Here is an 18,575-nt window from a genome sequence, read left to right as displayed (position 1 = left end):
TGGCGATGACACCCAAGGACGGTGCAGCGGTGGTGCTAGCGGCGCGAGGACGATACTGCAGCCGCATAAGGCATTGGGAAGTGGCATTGGGATTTGTGGTTTTGTGTGGTGAATGATGAGTGGAAGTAAAAATAAATTAATTATTAGGATAAGTTTTAATTCAAAAATACCATTAATGTCAATTAATCAAATTTTGAATTTAAAAAAATAATTTAAAATTAATTATTATTAATTGAGTTGTTCAATTCTTGGTTGGTGGACACTCGATTCCCTACATTTTTCTATATAAAAAGAGGCCAAAATAATATTTAACAAGCTAATGACAACTAAGTTTCTAAATTTTATATGAATTTTCCATGTCAACATTAAATTTGGTTTGTAACAACGTATAGAAAATAATCTATTTATATAACCATCCGTAGAATATAATTATAAATAGCATTTAAGTAAGCAATCTATTATCAATTTCACAATTTTTTTTATATTAATATGAGTTCTGTTATAAATTCAAATAATTTTACATCTAAATTCATTTAAGTCATTTATATAAATTCAAATTCAGAAACACTTGCGTCTCGAATGAATCAAAAATATTATCAAAACAAAATTATTGTAATAATACCAAATGAACCGAAAATGGTCTATTATAGAAATTCGAATTCAAAAACACTTGCCTCTCGAGTGAACCGAAAATGTTATCAAAACGAAATCATCGTATAATACCAAATGAATAGAAAATTGTCCATTATATAAATTCGAATTTAGAAACATTTGCGTCTTGAATGAACTGAAAATTAGCTCAAAACGAAACTATTGTATAATACCAAATAAACTGAAAATTGTCTATTATATAAATTCGAATTCGATGATAACGATAACAATGATATGTATTAGAAGAAGATAATGACGATAACGATGATGATTATGATGATGACGATGACGATGGAGGAAAAGGATGAAAAAGAAGTAGGAGACAAAATTTCAATAGGAGGAGGAAGAGGAAGAGGAAGATGTATTGTTGGTGACGACGATAACGAAATTGAAAAATAATAAAAAAAGAAGAGAAGAAGAAGAAGATGTAGCATCCGAATCAGAGTGAAGAAGAAACATGAAAAACACGTAACTCAAATTACTTAGATAAACTTAAATATAAAATTGCTTGAATGTGAAGAATTACTCTCTTCATACTTGATTATATAAAAAAATTATATTCTAAAAGATGTTAATTTATATCAAAAGCCTAATTCTAATATTGCATGTTCAATTTGTTAAGTAAATTTTATTTTATAAAACTATGAAAATCATATAAAAGATTAAAATAAAAATAGTATTAAAGTAAAGTAATGAGATTTATGATCTATATAACTAACCTATAATCAATTTTATAATTTCTCATATTAGATTCTTCAATTATATATTAAAAAGTGTATATTATAAAAAAATGTTAATTCTTATTAAAAAATTAAATTTTAATATTACATATTTTATTTGTTGAGTAAATTTTATTTTATAAATTATAAAAATTATAATAAAAAGGTCAAAAAAGTATTAACGTAAAATATTAATGACATAAAAATGATTTTATTAAATAATTTTAAGGGATAAGTATTGTTTTGGTATCTAACGTTAATGGTCAGAATCGAAATCATCCCCAACGTAATTTTTTTATTTAGAATCATCTTTAACGTTTTTTTTCGTATTAAAATAGTTCTTTTAATTTTTTTCGAATAAAAATACATTCCACCACTATCGGCACCTTTACCTCCAGCACCAGCACCAGCACCAACACCAACACCACCAAGAATAACAACATCAATGAAATCAACCAAAATTCAACAAATCAAGGAATCAGAAATTCAACAAATCAACACAAATTCAACAACTAAATCAATACAAGCAGAAGCAGAATGCAGAAAAAATCAACAAAAGCAGAAGTAGAAAGTAGAAACCGAAGCAGAAATAGATGCAGAAGTTCAAACACAAAGCCAAATCAACACAAGCAGAAACACAAATTCAACAAGAAGTAGAAGCAGAAATTCAAGCAGAAGCTCAAGCAAAAGCAGAAAGCAGAGGCCAAAGCAAGGAGCAGAAGTCGAAGCAAGAAGAAGAAGCAGACGCAAAAGCCGAAGCAGAACCACTGGCAGCTCGTGGGCGACGGAGCGACAGCGGCTAGGTAGATCGGCGGTTGCAAGAACCCAGCTCAGCCTCAGATTCCTCTCTCTCTCCTTTGCGCGCCGCCCTCCTCGTGTCGGGATTCCCTTCTCGGCGATGCACTCTACGGCGGCGGCAGAAGTATGCATGAACGGTGGTGACGTCTTCCTCTGTTCGCAGTTCTGGCGGCGGCTCGTGGGCGGACCGGCGACGATGCAAGTGTTTCGATGGTGGCGGCGGCTGTGGCAGCGGCCTCCTCCCCTCCATCTGTGCTCCCTCTCTCTTTCTCAGATCACCTCTCTCGCTGCTCGTGCTCGATGGCGAAGGACCCAAAGGTGGCGGCGATGGCAAGAAGCGACTGTGGAGACTCGCGGTGAAGGCGATGGCCTCCTCCCCTCCCCCCTTCGCGTTTCCTCCCCCCCTTCAAAACGCATTTCCTTCCTCCCTTCTCCCAAAACGCGGTCTTTTCTTTTATTTTTTTAAATTTTATAATTTTTTTTATAAAAATAGGGATATTTTAGGAATAAAATTAAAAAATTTATTAAAAAAGACGATTTTAATACGAAAAAAAACGTTAAGGATGATTCTAAATAAAAAAAATTACGTTGAGGACGGTTTTGATTCTGACCATCAACGTTAGAGACTAAAATAATACTTATCCCTAATTTTAAATTACGTTATTTTTGTAATAATATGTGAATTATCTAATTAACTCCAACCAAATTGTTATAATTGTTTTTCATATCATACCTACGCCTTTTTTCATCTTTTTCTCTTCTTTTTTTTTACTTACACACTCTTACTTCTACTTTCTTTTCTTCTCCTCCTCTTTCTTTTTTCACATCTTTCTCTTTTGTTATCGTATTCGTCGTCGTCGTCACCACCATTGTCACCACTTCCTCCTCCTCCTCTGTTTCTTATTTGATTTCTTCTTTTCCTTCCTTTTCCTCCTCCATCGTCGTCATTGTTATCGTTATCATCATCAACGTCGTCTTCTTCTTATTATAAATAACACTATTATTCATTCTCTTTCAATTTTTTACACTTGTTCTCCTTAATTTCGCTATGTTATCTACTTATTTTTTCACTTATTTTCTTTTCTATCAAAATTTGTAAATCTGCGACTCAAATCTTCAGGAAATAAATTTAGTTCCATCACATCATTTAGTTAGAAACTTCGGTATTAAAGTGAAGACATTTCGGTGTTATTCTTTACAAATTTATGTATTATTTTATATATCAGATACATCGTCTTCTTTTTATACATAAATGCCACTAGTTGTTATCTTTCAAATTTTTGCATTTGTTCTACTTAATTTCGTTGAAATATCTACAATTTTTTTCACTTATTCTCTTTTTTATCAAAATTTGTGAATCTGCAATTCAAGCTTTCATGAAATAAATTCTTAATTCTATCACATCATTTAGTTGAACATTTTGATGTTAGAATGAAGACATTTCGGTCTTAATTTTTAAATTTGTGTTATTTTATATATGAGATAAACATTCAATTCATTAAATGTGTAATTTTTTTAAAAAAATTAATATTTCCATCACAGTTAAATTTTTTTTTATCAAAACAAAAATTTGTTTAATGATTAAAAAATTTTGGTACTATCTTTTTGATAAATTCTACAAAATTTAAAACTCTCATTCCTTCTCTTCTTCATAATCATTATTAGAAAAAGGAAGAAAAGAAAAAAATTAAATAAAACGCAGAGAACAACAGTGACAATAAAAGAACAACTATGAGAAAGAAACACGCGAAGAAAGAGATACGAACATTCACGTTAATGAAAAATTGAAACATATAAACACACTCTCACTAATGAAACTGATTTTTGTTAAATTTAAACCGACTTAATTAAATTTAATAGCCAGAAAAACTTAAATGTGTAACAAAATTATATTTTTTAACCGTAAAAATCTTCTCATTTATATTATTCTTGCATCGCGGGGATTTAAATCCAGTAGTATATTGAAACACATACCAAGATCATCTAATCTTTTAGCTTTTAACTATTTAACATACCAACTTAAATAATTAAGAGTAAATACTCAATAATTAATTAGCACAATTTTTTTAACACTTAGGCACTTATCTAACTGAAATTTTATAACCCTTTTGCTTCTATTTCTCAGTTATGCACATTATTAAAACCATGCGTCTTCGAAACCCACTTATTCCTTATTCTCCACACAACAAATTCAAGTTGTATTTATCAATCTCTATCTACTGGACTACCGACTAGTCGACAACCTCGTTGTCAAGGAAAAATACAACGAAATTTAATACAGATATAAAAAATCATATCAATGATAAGAGTGAACGAAGGGTCAAAATTCTTGAACCAGTCTACCGAAAAAAAAAAAAAAAACCCCAATATCATGAACCAGCGTTATCGTACAGTCTGAACATCCTTTAAGATGCTTGCATCCTTAAGAGTTCTCCTCTCCAATGCTATTGTGTGTTTTAGAACTTCAGTGAGCACTCCAAACATGTAGGTGCCCTGATTTCAGGAAAGGCCATGCTACCGTTAATCTTCTGAAATTGGCAATCCCAGCAATACCATATGGACGCCTAAGATCGCAGTAAACTTCAAAACTCCAGAAACTCTTAAAAACATTGAGACAAAATAAGGAACCAATTACAACACTTGATCCCTGTTGATCTGGTTTTAACCACTCTACATAAGAATCACACTGGTCTAACTCCAGCTTTCAACGCATCTAGTGCATCAATTGACCAAAATATGCATACTTGGACGATCAACATTATCTGTGCTTTCTTCTGGTATGTGTTACATGTACTGAGCCAACCATTGCTTACACATATCAAGCACGGGGAGTGCATTTGCATGCAGTGCCTGCAAGAACATTAATAATAAGATATGACAACTTGAATATGTTACTAGACAAACTTATACAACCCAGTAAGTTTATGAGTTATAATGAATGAGACGATGAAATTTGATATGTGAGGTGCAGGTGGAGGAGGTACTGATCAGTGATAATCCTGGGGCATGTTATTAACAGCCACTGTAGGAACCGCTAAGAAAAAAACGGTTTATTCAATTTCTCAAATTAATAGCACAGCAATACACTTGAGAACCTATGGGTTAAGCCAACAGCTACTTTTTCTTTTGTCTTGTGACCTAAGCATTCTTTAGAAGGGAAAGACTAGCCATTGAGATTTACTTCGGATTGAAACTGGCATGAGGTTCTATCCAAGGAGTTACCAGACATAAGCCACCAGCGACATGCTCCTTTTTGCCCTCCATGGCCGGAACTTGCACCTGTTGGACCTCCAAGCCAGAGAAATGGAGTAGCTGCTTCAGCTGGACTTTGGTGATGAAAGGATGGTCTTAAATGTGATTTCAATGTTGTTTGATGATGAAATGGAATCAAAGAAATTAAGAGCAGACACGTAATGTGCGCCATACTTAGGAAAAGAGCTATGTCTGCTGAACACAAAAATTAAGCTCTCTACCCAAAAATTTCCCCCAAGGATCAATTTAAAAGAACACCTTGCATTTTGCAAGATCTACCTAGTTTGGAGAAATGGGTTCAGAATATAAAATATAAGGGTGAATCCTATGAATTTGAAGTTCAGGATGCAGCATATCTAATGGAGTTGGTCAATTGTTCCTAAATTATGATCAAATAATGCAGAAGTCCATGTCAAAACTGAGAGGTTAACCTGATGAGCAACATATTGAACATCAGCCACACTACCACTCCGTGAAGCAATTTGAAATGCGCTTTTCAAACGACCACAAACAACACAAGCAAGAACTTTCCTGCAAACACAATAATGAATAAATAAATATGTTACCTTGATTAATGAATTTAAATATGAAGTCACGTGGCACATCATGTACTCAGCTATATGTCGGTGTTTGCGGTCCATATCCAACAAAAACACGGACACGGTTACACACGTCTAGTATTTGGTTTGCTGAGATACAAATGTTTGAGACACGGGAGTGCACAAGGCAGTGTTTGGTTAGTGTTTATGTCCATCACAGACAAGGACATGGTGGCACATGTCCACTGTTTGTTTGCTAATAATAGACAGTAGGGGTGTGCATGGCTCGAAGACCCGACCCGGCCCCGAACACTTTAGAGGCTATTTTGGTGTGATTTCACCGGGTCTAGGGCCGGGTAAGAGTCTCAAAAATAGACCCGGTCATTATTGGGTCGGGTCTGGGGCATGACTCGGATTAGCCGAACTCGGCCCGGTGGCCCAGTCATCATATACAATTAATATTTTGTGTTATTAGTGATGGATGATGGCTATTCTTATGTGGAATTTAAGTATTGTAAACATTAATATTTTGTGTTATTAGTTATTATAAGACTATAAGTTAATGTTTTATGTTTAAAATGCATAAGATTTTAGACTAATGCATAATATTGTGTTATTTGTATTGATTTAAATATTTGATGTTATTAGACAATATTAGTATTGATTATGGTTATGCTTTAATTTTAGAGAAGAGTTGGTTCTTGTTATATTTTTCTAAGTGAATTTCACCATGTCAAATAATGGTTGGGTCTTGGAAATTTGGATATTTTCATATGCTAACTTATAAGAAAGTATCAAGGTAATGTAATGTTAACGGCCCGGTTTTCACCCAGTTTTTATCCGATATATATTTCGGACCAGGTCTGGGTCACATCAAACCCGGTCTCACCCGACCCATGCACACCCCTAATAGACAGATTTTTTATGGATGCCGTAGCATACAAATGCACATAAAATACATGTCTTTAGGGTCCCTCTTTAAAACCGGGACACTGAGACAATCTATAAGACAAGTTTTGACACTTATCTCTAATTATTTTTAAAATTGCCAATTTTATCCTAACACTAACCCCTCTTTTTACCACTATCTTTGCTCTTCCTCTTCCCTCCTCTACCACTTCCCTCTCCCTCCACTGCTCCCTCCGCCACCGCCATAGCCGCTGCTGCACTCCTCTCTTCATCCTCCCCTTCTCTCTAAGCCGCCTGGGCCTTTCAGTTTGCCACCAGTGCCTCCTTTCTGAACTGCTCTGCACTTTTGCTTCTGCTGCTCCATTGCCTCTTGGATGCTCTGATTCCACTCACTCTTCGTTCCACCCTTCCTCCCTCTGCTCTGACTCTGCTCACTCTTCATTTGGCCAGATCTACGCTGACACCAAACAAGGCCCAAGTGAACACAAATACACACAATTTGTGCACCACCTCAAAGCTGGGACACTAAGAAAAAAGGCGAGACAATTTTTCTCTACTTTCGTCCCTTACTAGTTTTTCTTCTCTCATCATTTTGCCTCCTTCCGCCCTCTGCCTGTGTTCTCCTCTTCCCTTTTCCCTTTTCCCTTTCCCTCTCCCTCTTCCATTCTGCCTCCTTCCACTCTCCACCTTCTACCCTACGGTCCTCCACTTTCTGCCTCCATCTCCTCATCCCTCTTCCTCCTTCTCTCACACCTCCATATTTGCGATGATGTGAGCTTCTAGAAGCACCAAGACATCAGCTTCCAGATATGCGACGTAAGCTTTCATGTGCTCACATTGTCGTTGTCTCACTGCGCCACAGCTACCTGTCTTGTTGCCAATCTCGGTGTTCTCATCACCATCGACGACATTTGCTCCTCTGCCATGAGTCTCAGTCTTTGTATTTTCTGGTTTCTTTTTTATTTTTGAAATTGTTAAAGAAGAAAAGAAAAAAATACTGAAACTAATTTGATGATGAATGATTATGGTTTTTTTGTTATTTCTTATGAATTCTTATTATTATTTTTATTTATTAGTATCGTTCTTTTGACTTTTTGTTTAAATTTATTTCTTTTGAAGAACATGGAGGTTACAGGAAAGGTGGAGACGGCCATTGTGGTTGATAGAGAAGAGGATAATAGTTTTCCTTTTTCTGTTTCTTTTTTAAATAAAGGGTATCGTAGACTTTTTTAAAGTTTTATGTATCTTGTCCCTCTTTTGCCAAACACAATATATAGACACAAATATTGTGTGTGTCTGTCTCTAGTGTTTATATCTCAGGTGCACACCAAACGCAGCCCATATGTACACATAAATATGTAGTTTGATCTAACCTTTTACCTTGACACCTCCTACATGTTTGAACTGGACAGAGAGACATTAATGTTTTTTATATCCAACACCAACAAAGGAGAAAAAAAATGAATGATCATTGATATCCAAATATCTGTGCCTAAATATTTTTCGCTGAACAAGCCTATAATGATGCATAAAAAGCATCAAAATATTTTACCCAAGAAAACAATATAATTGAAAATGTATTAAGAAAAAGGACTCACCTGTGGCTGCTAGTTAACATGTCTATTAGACGGTCTGGGCGTTCTTTATGCTTGTTGGCATATACATTTATTGCAGCACCCAAGACCTACAGCATTCAAAACGTTCAAGCTGATCAACATTTAAGTCCACAAATTATTACTCGAAGACATTCTTATTCCAGTAGCTGGACTGAAAATTCCAGATAATGCACCATAACTCATGTTACAAAATCAACATCTTAATTTCCTAATTTGTTTTAGACAATATAAAACCCATGTCTACATGCCACAACTTCCCTTTGATGATTTTTTGGATTCAAGTTGTACCTTTACCATAGCATTCATAAAAGAAGTAAAAGTGATGCTGCAGCACCTTCTAACCTCAGATCTTGGTGGCATAACTGTGTGGGCACTCCCAACATACCAAGGATACTTAGCATTCAACTACACTACGGGCAAAAACCAAATTTAACTCCCCTGAACTTCCAAATGTATTCTCAACTTTTATTAAGGTAATTTCCATACACAGACATTGCAGTCTACAACCACAGTTTTCCCAACTTTTTTATACCAACTCAATGCATTCTGAAAAAGCCCTAGTTATTTAACTTGAAGCCGCATTAAAACTCCCAACTAAGCACATTTTTTTCAGGAAACGATATTCTGCTTAATCCCTTGCTTTCTTAGGAAATGATATTGTGCAAATAGGAGTAATTAAATATTTCCTTCTTGGGTTGTTAATATCTATAGTTTATCTAAATTGAAGAGGAGGTGATTTCCTCCCTCAACTTAGGGATAGGACACTACAACTGTCCCTTTAGCCTATTTATTCTGGCTTGTAACCTCTTTTGCACTATATAAAGTTAAACAACATTTTTCTACACATGCATTTGAAATAAGAACCTTTCAAATGCAAGAGAAAAGAGAAAATTTATCAAAAATACCTGGTCCCAGTCATCATCATCTATTGTGCCCTTGATATTTCTAAAGAATTCTGTCAATTGACTGCCTCTTTTTCTCTCAGCAAGAGATGCAGCAACACCAGCATATATATCAACAGCTGTGTGATAAAATTAAAAGACCAGGCTTTAGATATGCTGACAGAACTTTGTGAAGGTAGTAACAGCTGTGTGATAAAATTAAAAGACCAGGCTTTAGATATGCTGACAGAACTTTGTGAAGGTAGTAAACAAGATTGCAGAACCAGATTGTAGAAAGAATAAAAATTTACCAGGAAGATTGAATTCATAAATCACTTGGAATGCCAAATCAAAATTTTTCTCAACAAGGATCTCAGCAACTTTACACCGCCGTCTGAAATTTTTAGGAAATTATGAGCCTTTTTTATAGTACATCAGTACATAAACATGAAATACTACAAGATATGGCTTAAAAATAGTTCATGCTTACAGCATGTACAGTAGAGAAATTCTAATAGCATCCTACGGGTAACCTTAATAGTTAAGACTTTGGGTATAGAATAAAAATTTTCCCTATGACAGTCAAACAATAACTAACTCTAAACCCATTTTTGGTGTAGACACCAAAAACAGAGATAGAAAAGAGAGTAGCTGTTGAGATAGAAGGTCCCATGTTTTTATGTATGCGAGAGCTGGGGGTGGAAACCTAAAATGGGTTAGCGTTGTTGGTTATCTACAAGTTGCATACCAATGAACAAAAGATTACTTACCATTCCCAGTTAAAGCATTCAAGTAACTATGAAACCTATTTATGTACTTTTTCCAACATCATGGGTCATGGGTTATCTTCCCTTATGTGAGTATAACCCCTACTTAATAGAAGGGAAAAGAGGTATAAAATACATCTAGAGAGAATGGATGGCCAATGTTATAGGGTAGCTCAAGAAATAAACAAACCTGAAAGTTTCTGGATCGTTCGGATTCCCAAATAGTGAATGCTTCCACTGTGGTCCTTCCGAGTCATTAAAGGATTTAACAACTTCAACCTACAGAATAAAATAAATCCAAAGAAATCTTGAGAAATGAATATATGACTTTACAATAATCCATAGGGGAATATATTAATGCAGAAACTTCGAAGAAGTTTATTCAAGAAATCCAAAACAGAGTCAATTCGATTCATACTCTAGAACAACTCCCAACACATATTTGTATAGCTAAGCATATATTCATATATTTTCAAAAGCAAAATAGTGTCCATAAATACTGTCAAAGGAAGTCTCTAATATCAGTTTCAGTTCCCAATTGGCTTTGAAGCATGTTCTTAGAAAATTAATTATTTCACCAGTAACCTTAGTATTTACCTGAATTGATACCCGAGCAGAAAATTTGACAAGACCTTCTTCGGTAAGCTTCTCAGAGGCACTTTTTCCTCTAAGACCTTTTGTAATAAGCTTGGTTGATTCCCCACTTTTGTGCCTTGCAGACAATCCCTCATCAAAATGCATCTATTCAATGAGTTAAAAACAGAGATTATTGGACAAAAGCAGCACCATAAGTGACAAGAAACATGTTATGATAATTTAACTATAATAAAAAAATAATAATTTCTTTTGGATGCAATCATGCAAATGCACAGGCATCCAAGGATGACAGCTAAAAAATGCTTTTGATTGTGTCAATTTTTACAGATTTTGTCATATTAGGGATCAACCTATTTACTAATCAACTTTCCTCAACAATAAATCAGTTTTAAATGCACATCAAATCCACACTGATGAGCCAAATCTGTTCAACCCATATCTTAAAAACTAGCTGTATCAGCTATTGGAACCTTGGCATGAATTAATCCCCTCAACAAAAAAACAAACCATTACTAATAGTGTCAGTTAGGAAAAGCTGTAAGTGACTCTAAGCCTGAGTAGAGTAAAATCGAGGCAGCGTAACCGCCTCTGTCAGCTAGGATAGATCTGTAACTAACTTAACATTGTAATGCCCCATACTAATCTTACTGTAGCTTCCCTCAGAAGCTACTCTCATCTTGTATATAAGCAGAAAACTGGCTCAGCTATGACTAAGCTAATCATAACTGCAAAATTCCGAAAACTCTCTCTCACTCACTCTATGCAGGCTCAAAATTAACCACGCTAGCCTTCCCTTCTATCAAATTATGGACATACCTTAGCATGTTCCAAATGTCTAATGGCTTCCTCTTGAGACGAAGAGTTCACAAATAGCTGAATACAGCACAGTCCAGCAGCAACATGGTCCTTCTTAATTACCTGAATGTGTGTAGATCATCAGGAAAACATCCATAGTAAGTTAAAAATTGTCTAGAAATAGAAGTATTACGATCAATTTATTTTACAATATGACATTGATAATACTTTTTTTTGTCGGCTAGCTTGGACAAAAGGTTGAGATCCCTTTATCCCTTTGGATTATGCAAATCTTATTTTTAGTTCCTTAACTCATTTCCTATATACAATATTTTCCACCTTCATAAACCAATTGTGCTAAACCAAAACAATACCAATGGTCTGTTACAAATTCCAAAGCAACATTAGGCTATTTCCCCTTGTGATGTTTCAGTGTAGGGTGAATTCAAAATTATTATTAGATATGTTTCTGCACTATCTTGTTGCTGGCTTTTTATGAAAGACTTTTTCTTGGTTTTTGGGACAAGGAGGCCAACATTTTGTTGCATTGCACGTGTGCTTCATTGTTTAGAGTAGATATGACATGAACACATGTCCCAATTTAAAGCATGAGAATTTTTCGGAAGTATGTGGATATTATATTTCTTTTGTGTTTGATATCCTATTAACATTGACTCTATACTAAAACAAAATTTATGCTAATCTTCTTATTATACACGTCTTATCTTTACAGCTATTATCTAAACCTTATAAATTCATTACTCGGGTGACAAGTAAATATATAACCAAATAATTCGAAAATATTAATATGCAATGATGAGTGGTTACTAGTCATGTATATCATATTTTAAAGAAATTATATCACTTAAAGAAAATTGTACCACCCTTTTTATCTTCATAGTCTGTGAAAATGGTGTCCAAGAACAATGCATTGACTTAGAGAACAGGGCATTGACAACTAAGTAACTTCTGTTTTTTTTTCCTCCTACATGGCCTCAAGTTATTCAAAGTATAGTTGGCCTCAAATGGGTGGGACATCAATTCCTAAGGTATAGTTACTGTTAGCCCCCCAAAATTCATTTATTAGGGTTACCTTCTCCTACTTGTCTGTAGTTGTTACATTCGGGTGACAGCTCTAATATTTAATTTTGGAAGTATATTTGAATCATACTACTCATTTCTAAGAAATTTTGTTAGACTTTTTAAGTTCCCCTTTGTATAATGCCTGTTGTGTCAGTTTTCCACCATTAAAAAACTGAGTCTCTCAAAACTTCCATTTTCTAAGAAATTCGTATGACAAAGGTTACTTGTTTAAACACTTTTGCTAATTTCATTGACTCAGAATTTGGGCAGTTGATTTCATAAGAATTCTCCTGTAAACTTTATATTTCAGTTCTTGGTTCCTCTACAAATATAGGGAAGAAAGATTTCAATAAGACAAATATTTTTTTACTGTTCTTAATAGGATAAGTAAAAATGACATGTAGCAAAAGCATAGGCCTGGCATTGCTTTGTCTCTAAAAATATGTATATTATATCTGGTTTGGAATCTGAAGCAGAAGTTTATCTCTTTCACCATCACCCTATGGTGCGGCCCCTATGGATTTACTTCATTTTCCAACTAATTTATAGGTTTTGGCTCTTGAGAATATCCAAATGTCAATACACAGCCCTTGAATTATACTGTACTTTGGTTATCTAGTTGGAACGATTCATTTTCAATTATAGCCTACAATCAGTTTTTTGGCTTTCCTTGGTGACCTACTTATGGTCAGTTTCATGTTATGTGTTCTCTTAACGTATAAAAGATTGACGTGTCCAAAAGTATTTTACCCACACAAGACCCTTGTTCATTACTTTTGGTTTATTTTTTACAGATATCTAAAAATTTTCTGTTAGATAAAAAATTAAATAACACATTAAGAGAGGAAAATATTACCTGAAATCTATATAAATAATTGAAATGCTTGTGAGTTTCGCAGTACAGGCAGATACGGGCAAGGGCTGCAACTGTATACTGATTCACAGCTACATCCTGCGATTTAGTCGATGACATTCTAGATGAAATTACTTCCTCCAAAACAGGCATAGCACCATAACCAATGCACATTTCGCAGAGATCATCAATTGTCCCATAATCAGTCGCCAAAGAATCTAGTCTCTGAGGAGATGAAGAAGGCACTCCACTCGGGGCTAATGTTGATGGCAGCGGTGGTGGGGGCACAGCATCAGGAGGAAAGAACAAAGAGCAAGCATCATGGTAGTGACCGTGCCTAAACATAAAACCAAGCAAATTCGGACGAGCATACTGCAAAGTTCAAGCAACAATCATGAAATCCAGACGTTAAACAGAAAATCACAAAAGATAAAGGTAATAGTAAAACAGTAATCAAAGCAGAATCTATAATCTACACTTCCTAGTAAAGACCATAAACCTATTGTGACAACCAATGCATAATTATTTTATTTCACAAGCCATTATTTGCAGACAAGAGAGTTATGCTCACATCTTGTAAGTAATTTACACACTCAGTGTATCTGACATTATCCAGGTTACTTCGAGGACCATCTTCAAAGTCTCGGCTATATACAGAATTATTATTATTTGTAGATATTTGAGATCGTCTTGATCTCTCTGAACGGGGAAATGTTGATGGCATGTATAAAATGTTGAGATATGAATCAGCAGAAAGAGAATCATCCAAGATCGTGGGCGCACTCTTTGCAAGATGTTCATACCTGAAGCAGAAATATAATTAGAAGCTGTTTTATAGTGACCAAGACTAAGGGCATCTTTACTTCTTATTTTTTCCCACTTGGCCTTCATCCTTTTCACCCTATTACATAAAATAATTGCTTTCAAAATATTAACCAATATGAACAATCAAAGGTTAAGTGTGATCAACACATTTAGGTTTTTATCACAGAACAAGACCTCAAACGGGAAGAACTGTGACCCTTTAGCATCTGTATACTTTCAGTCTTCTCTAGAAAGGCACAGTTTGCCCAGCCTAGAACCAAAAAAGCCCTGGTAGAATATAGCAACAGACAACTTACATAGAACGAACAGCTGAGACATCAACTGGTGGACCACCTTCAATGGTATTAATAATCTCTAAAATTACAGGTCCAGGATCACCTTTGTGCAACTGAAGTGCTTGCCTGAAATGAAATAAATATATAATATGTAACTGAGATTAAGTCCGTACTCAAGTCCTTCATGATGCCTATCACTGCATTTGTGCAATACTCTTCAAATCTTTAAAAATGTTTATATATATATATATATCACATACTTGAACTTCACACGAGCTTGTCCATAATGCTCCATCCGAATTAGTGCATGTCCCCATGCATTCCACACAGGGAACACATCAATCTAATGAAGGGAAATATTAGTTTTTAACCCACAGTAAAGGAAATCAGCACTTCCAGTAACTATATGACTGACAGGCATAATCTACCTTGCACTTTCTGCAGGTATACACAGCCATGCTGTACCGTTCTTCCACAACCAACCTGTCACGAAGATGGGCAGATGACTCTGCATCAGCGATGTCATCAAGAGAAGCAGCTATCCCTGAACCCAAAAGGCTTTGGAGAAGCTCTGCTCGTCCCAACCAGACATCTGCCTGAGACAAGATTTCAGATAGCTCATCCGTCGCTTGACTACCCACACTAGAGCTACCAGCATCAGATGATGTCTCATCAGTATCTCTATTTCTTTCAGGATTACTGGAAAAATCAATTCCACCTGTGAGCTTTCTTAGTAGGGACTTCGCATAAAGCAAACCCTGCAAATACAATATTAGAATGGTAGTGTTTTCATTTGTAGCAAAATTCTAATGAACTAATGACAGAAATAGAGATGATGATGCCATCTTACAAATTGCATTAAAGCAAATAACCATACTTAGAGCGTATTCAATTATCAACCACTATACTCAACAAAACTACTCTTTTCGAATAAATACCTGCACAAATGTTTCTGTGGCATGATATGCTCGCCCAATCGTTTCCATAGAAGCATTCTCAGGCAACTGATGGGAGTTCAAGACATTCTTCATTTGATTAATGCACAAGTCAAGGGCAATTTTGGCAGAGACGGACTCATCAGAACAAAGAGCAAGTAGTGCCTACAACACAAGCATCCAGAAGAGACAAAATGGCATCGATAAAAATAATAAAAAGATGGCAGAGATATTCTACTATGACATGAACTATTTCTCCTAAAAGCGCTTAAGGCATCAGGTAGAGGTATAAGAATAGTTGTATCTCTAACACCTCCTCATGTAAGAACCACTTTTAAGATTGATAGTTAGAACAATTTATCTTTTGTGTGTGTGTGTGTTTGGGGTTTTTTTTTTTGGGGGGAGGGACAAGGATTTAACTTTAGACATTTTAGCATAGAAGCTCTTATACCATGTCATGAATATATACCTCTTAAAAGCATAAGTTGTCAAGTGAAAGTACATGAATGGTTATATATCTAATGTACTACTACACTCGATAGAAATAACCAACCTTAAAAAGGGTAATGTCAGGGGAATTTTCATATCTGTGAGATGAACGAATGCTTTCATCTTTAACAAGGTCACCTGTAAGCATCCATTCATCAGCAATTGAAACAGAAGGAAGCCGTTCTTGCCCTTCTGTAGAAAAGGACGAAATACGATCCTCTTGAATCCCAGTCATTGCCTCCCAGGCAACTCTATCAGAAGGGGATAATCCAGAACTTTTTCTTTTCCTATAAACATCCTTGGGAGCACTTCTGTCCACAGTGTTTTTAGGAGCCCATGAAAAAGCTCTTCGGGCCTCTTTCTGCAAGTTACTTAGGCTGCTTGTAAAAGACATCTTGGGAGGGGCACCCGGTCTAGCCTTCTGCTTTGGCCTGGATCCTAAAACAGATATCCGGTGTTCCCTTGGAGGTGAGCTGATGCTTACAGCAATAGCCTTAGCCGAGTACGTAGTAATTACATTGTTGTCTCGTAAGGAAGGAAATTCCTTTAATATCTGTAGAAACAAAGGCAAACAAACATCGCATTGATTGTGACTTATGAGTATATAAGTAACAAAAGATTTTCTTAAAATACAAAAAGGATACGGCATATCCTATACAAAATAATAGATATAAAGTAGCCATAAAAAGGAAAATGAATACTAATGCATGTAATTAAAGCACCTAGCCAAAGTTAAATTATAGTACCAGTGCTGCTGATTGCAACTGTTTCCGCATAAGCAACACTTCCAAAATCAGATGAGGATGCTCATGCAGGGAAGAGCACCTTTGCTGCCACGGTACTGGCAAGACAGCCAGCACACGAAGCCCTAACGCCCATGAATTAAGCCGGGAAATCTCAACATCAGACAAATTTCCTTCCCTCCGCTTCAGGAAGAAGTGAACCTTCAAAAAATCCATAGAGAAAATTTACCAGGATGTTGAGGGAATTCCAAAAGTTCGGAGACAACAATTTATATCATAAATGCAGGAACAATATGATAGATAAATGTTTGATTACAAGAAGCTGTTTTGAACGCAAATTGGGCAACAGTTGCATTGCACCCATCGCAACCGGCAAGGCATCATCTGTGTCCCGTAATGAAGAAAGAAAGCGTGAGGCTTCAGCTGGTCCTCCACCATTAAGAGGGTCAGCTGTTAGAAGTTTCACAAGCTGTCGTCCCTGCAACTCTCTTCGTAAATCATTTGACAACCCTGCACTTTCTGCCACTTCTAATGCAGCAGATACAGCTCCTTTTCCAGCTAATCTAAGTGCCAGCCCCTCTGGATCTTCCTTGCAATCTGCTTCAACCTGAAACAGACAATTTTCTTTTCATGACGCCAAGATTTGTCATAATCAAGAAAGAAAAATATGTTGCTGTAAGTATATTCCTAATACATCATTTACTGGTGGTTTCATGTAAACCCGTATACATAAACAACATAGACTTCTGAATAAATAAAAAAAAATAGAAAAGAAAAGAAAAGAAAAGCACTGATACATTGGACATTTAACAGTTTACAGAAGAGAATATAACCTCTTGCCAGCTTGTATAATGATCGTCCGCATTTAATATGTGGCTGTACCTCTGCAGAGCTTGTTTCATTTGCAAAATCTAAACATTACAAAGAATAATGTAATTTAATACCATATGAAGCATGTCAAAAGATTTATTTTTTTTTAAAATACAGGTAAATACGGAAATGTAAAAACAAAAAGAATAAAGTATCAAACCGTAGAACAGATAAAATTTTTGAAAGAGAGTAGTTTGCTCAGTGTTTTCAAATTGCAGCCATGGCCAGAACATGACATTATGGCGTGGCGGTTTTTGGGCTAACCGTCATTTTAAGTTTGTGGCGTTGCAGAAATGGCGGCCGCAATTGCGGTGGCGGCATGGCGGTCTGATACTGGTATGGCAGAAATGGCGGGTTGGTTTGTTGTTAACTTTCCCTCTCTGCTGCTTGAGGAAGACGAGGACTTGTGACCCCGACTCATCACCAACAATAGCATCACCGCTATTCTGCAGAGGCACAGAACATTGACAACAATTGCACCACGAACTACAGAGGAAGATGACAACATTGAACGTTGTTTGTGAAACTCTGCTTCTCTAAGCTGCTTCCTTTTTTTCTTTGTATTTTGAACCCTAGAGTTTTTTTTGTTTTTCCATTCTAATCTCTCTTTTTCTATTCTCACCCCTCAATTTTTGTACTTTATAAAACCCTCAATTTGCTTTTGCTACTGCTTTATTTGTGTTGATATTACTATTTATGTCAATTTGATATTAGTTTTAATCTTTAATATTGATTGTGGATAAATAGTTTCATATTATTACTGATAAAGTATTGTAGTTAGTAGTTTAGATATAATTTTCTTTTGTCTTTTAGTAGTTTTATTTAAATTTTATAGATTATTTAGTATATATTTGTATATAATTTATATTTTTTTGAATGTATCCACCATATCTGCCATTTCACGCAACACCATCCGCTATAACCTCATGGCGGTTTTTTACCCTTCCGCCATTAGCCGCCATCCACCATCAAAATTCA

General features: G+C 35.5%; 1 protein-coding gene across 3 annotated transcripts in view; it reads right to left on the bottom strand.

The window, feature by feature from the left end:
* Nucleotides 1–4,492: 4,492 nt before the first annotated feature.
* LOC107463014 (uncharacterized) overlaps nt 4,493–18,575 on the bottom strand; it is a 28,995-nt gene continuing 14,912 nt past the window's right edge. For all 3 annotated transcript variants that reach the window (XM_016081710.3, XM_052252904.1, XM_052252905.1), the window contains 18 exons: nt 17,561–17,638; nt 17,044–17,334; nt 16,731–16,928; nt 16,049–16,537; nt 15,499–15,660; nt 14,989–15,318; nt 14,821–14,903; nt 14,582–14,686; nt 14,032–14,263; nt 13,464–13,832; nt 11,546–11,647; nt 10,730–10,873; nt 10,323–10,411; nt 9,677–9,759; nt 9,390–9,505; nt 8,467–8,552; nt 5,852–5,951; nt 4,493–5,018 (listed from right to left, as the gene is read on the bottom strand). In XM_016081710.3, coding sequence (XP_015937196.1) covers nt 4,953–5,018; nt 5,852–5,951; nt 8,467–8,552; nt 9,390–9,505; nt 9,677–9,759; nt 10,323–10,411; nt 10,730–10,873; nt 11,546–11,647; nt 13,464–13,832; nt 14,032–14,263; nt 14,582–14,686; nt 14,821–14,903; nt 14,989–15,318; nt 15,499–15,660; nt 16,049–16,537; nt 16,731–16,928; nt 17,044–17,334; nt 17,561–17,638 — 3,123 coding nt within the window. In that variant the 3' untranslated portion in view covers nt 4,493–4,952. The remainder of the gene's footprint in view (nt 5,019–5,851; nt 5,952–8,466; nt 8,553–9,389; nt 9,506–9,676; nt 9,760–10,322; nt 10,412–10,729; nt 10,874–11,545; nt 11,648–13,463; nt 13,833–14,031; nt 14,264–14,581; nt 14,687–14,820; nt 14,904–14,988; nt 15,319–15,498; nt 15,661–16,048; nt 16,538–16,730; nt 16,929–17,043; nt 17,335–17,560; nt 17,639–18,575) is intronic.

This window comes from Arachis duranensis, chromosome 8, assembly GCF_000817695.3.
Source record: "Arachis duranensis cultivar V14167 chromosome 8, aradu.V14167.gnm2.J7QH, whole genome shotgun sequence".
Taxonomy (NCBI): domain Eukaryota; kingdom Viridiplantae; phylum Streptophyta; class Magnoliopsida; order Fabales; family Fabaceae; genus Arachis; species Arachis duranensis.
This window is presented reverse-complemented; position numbering and strand designations above follow the sequence as displayed.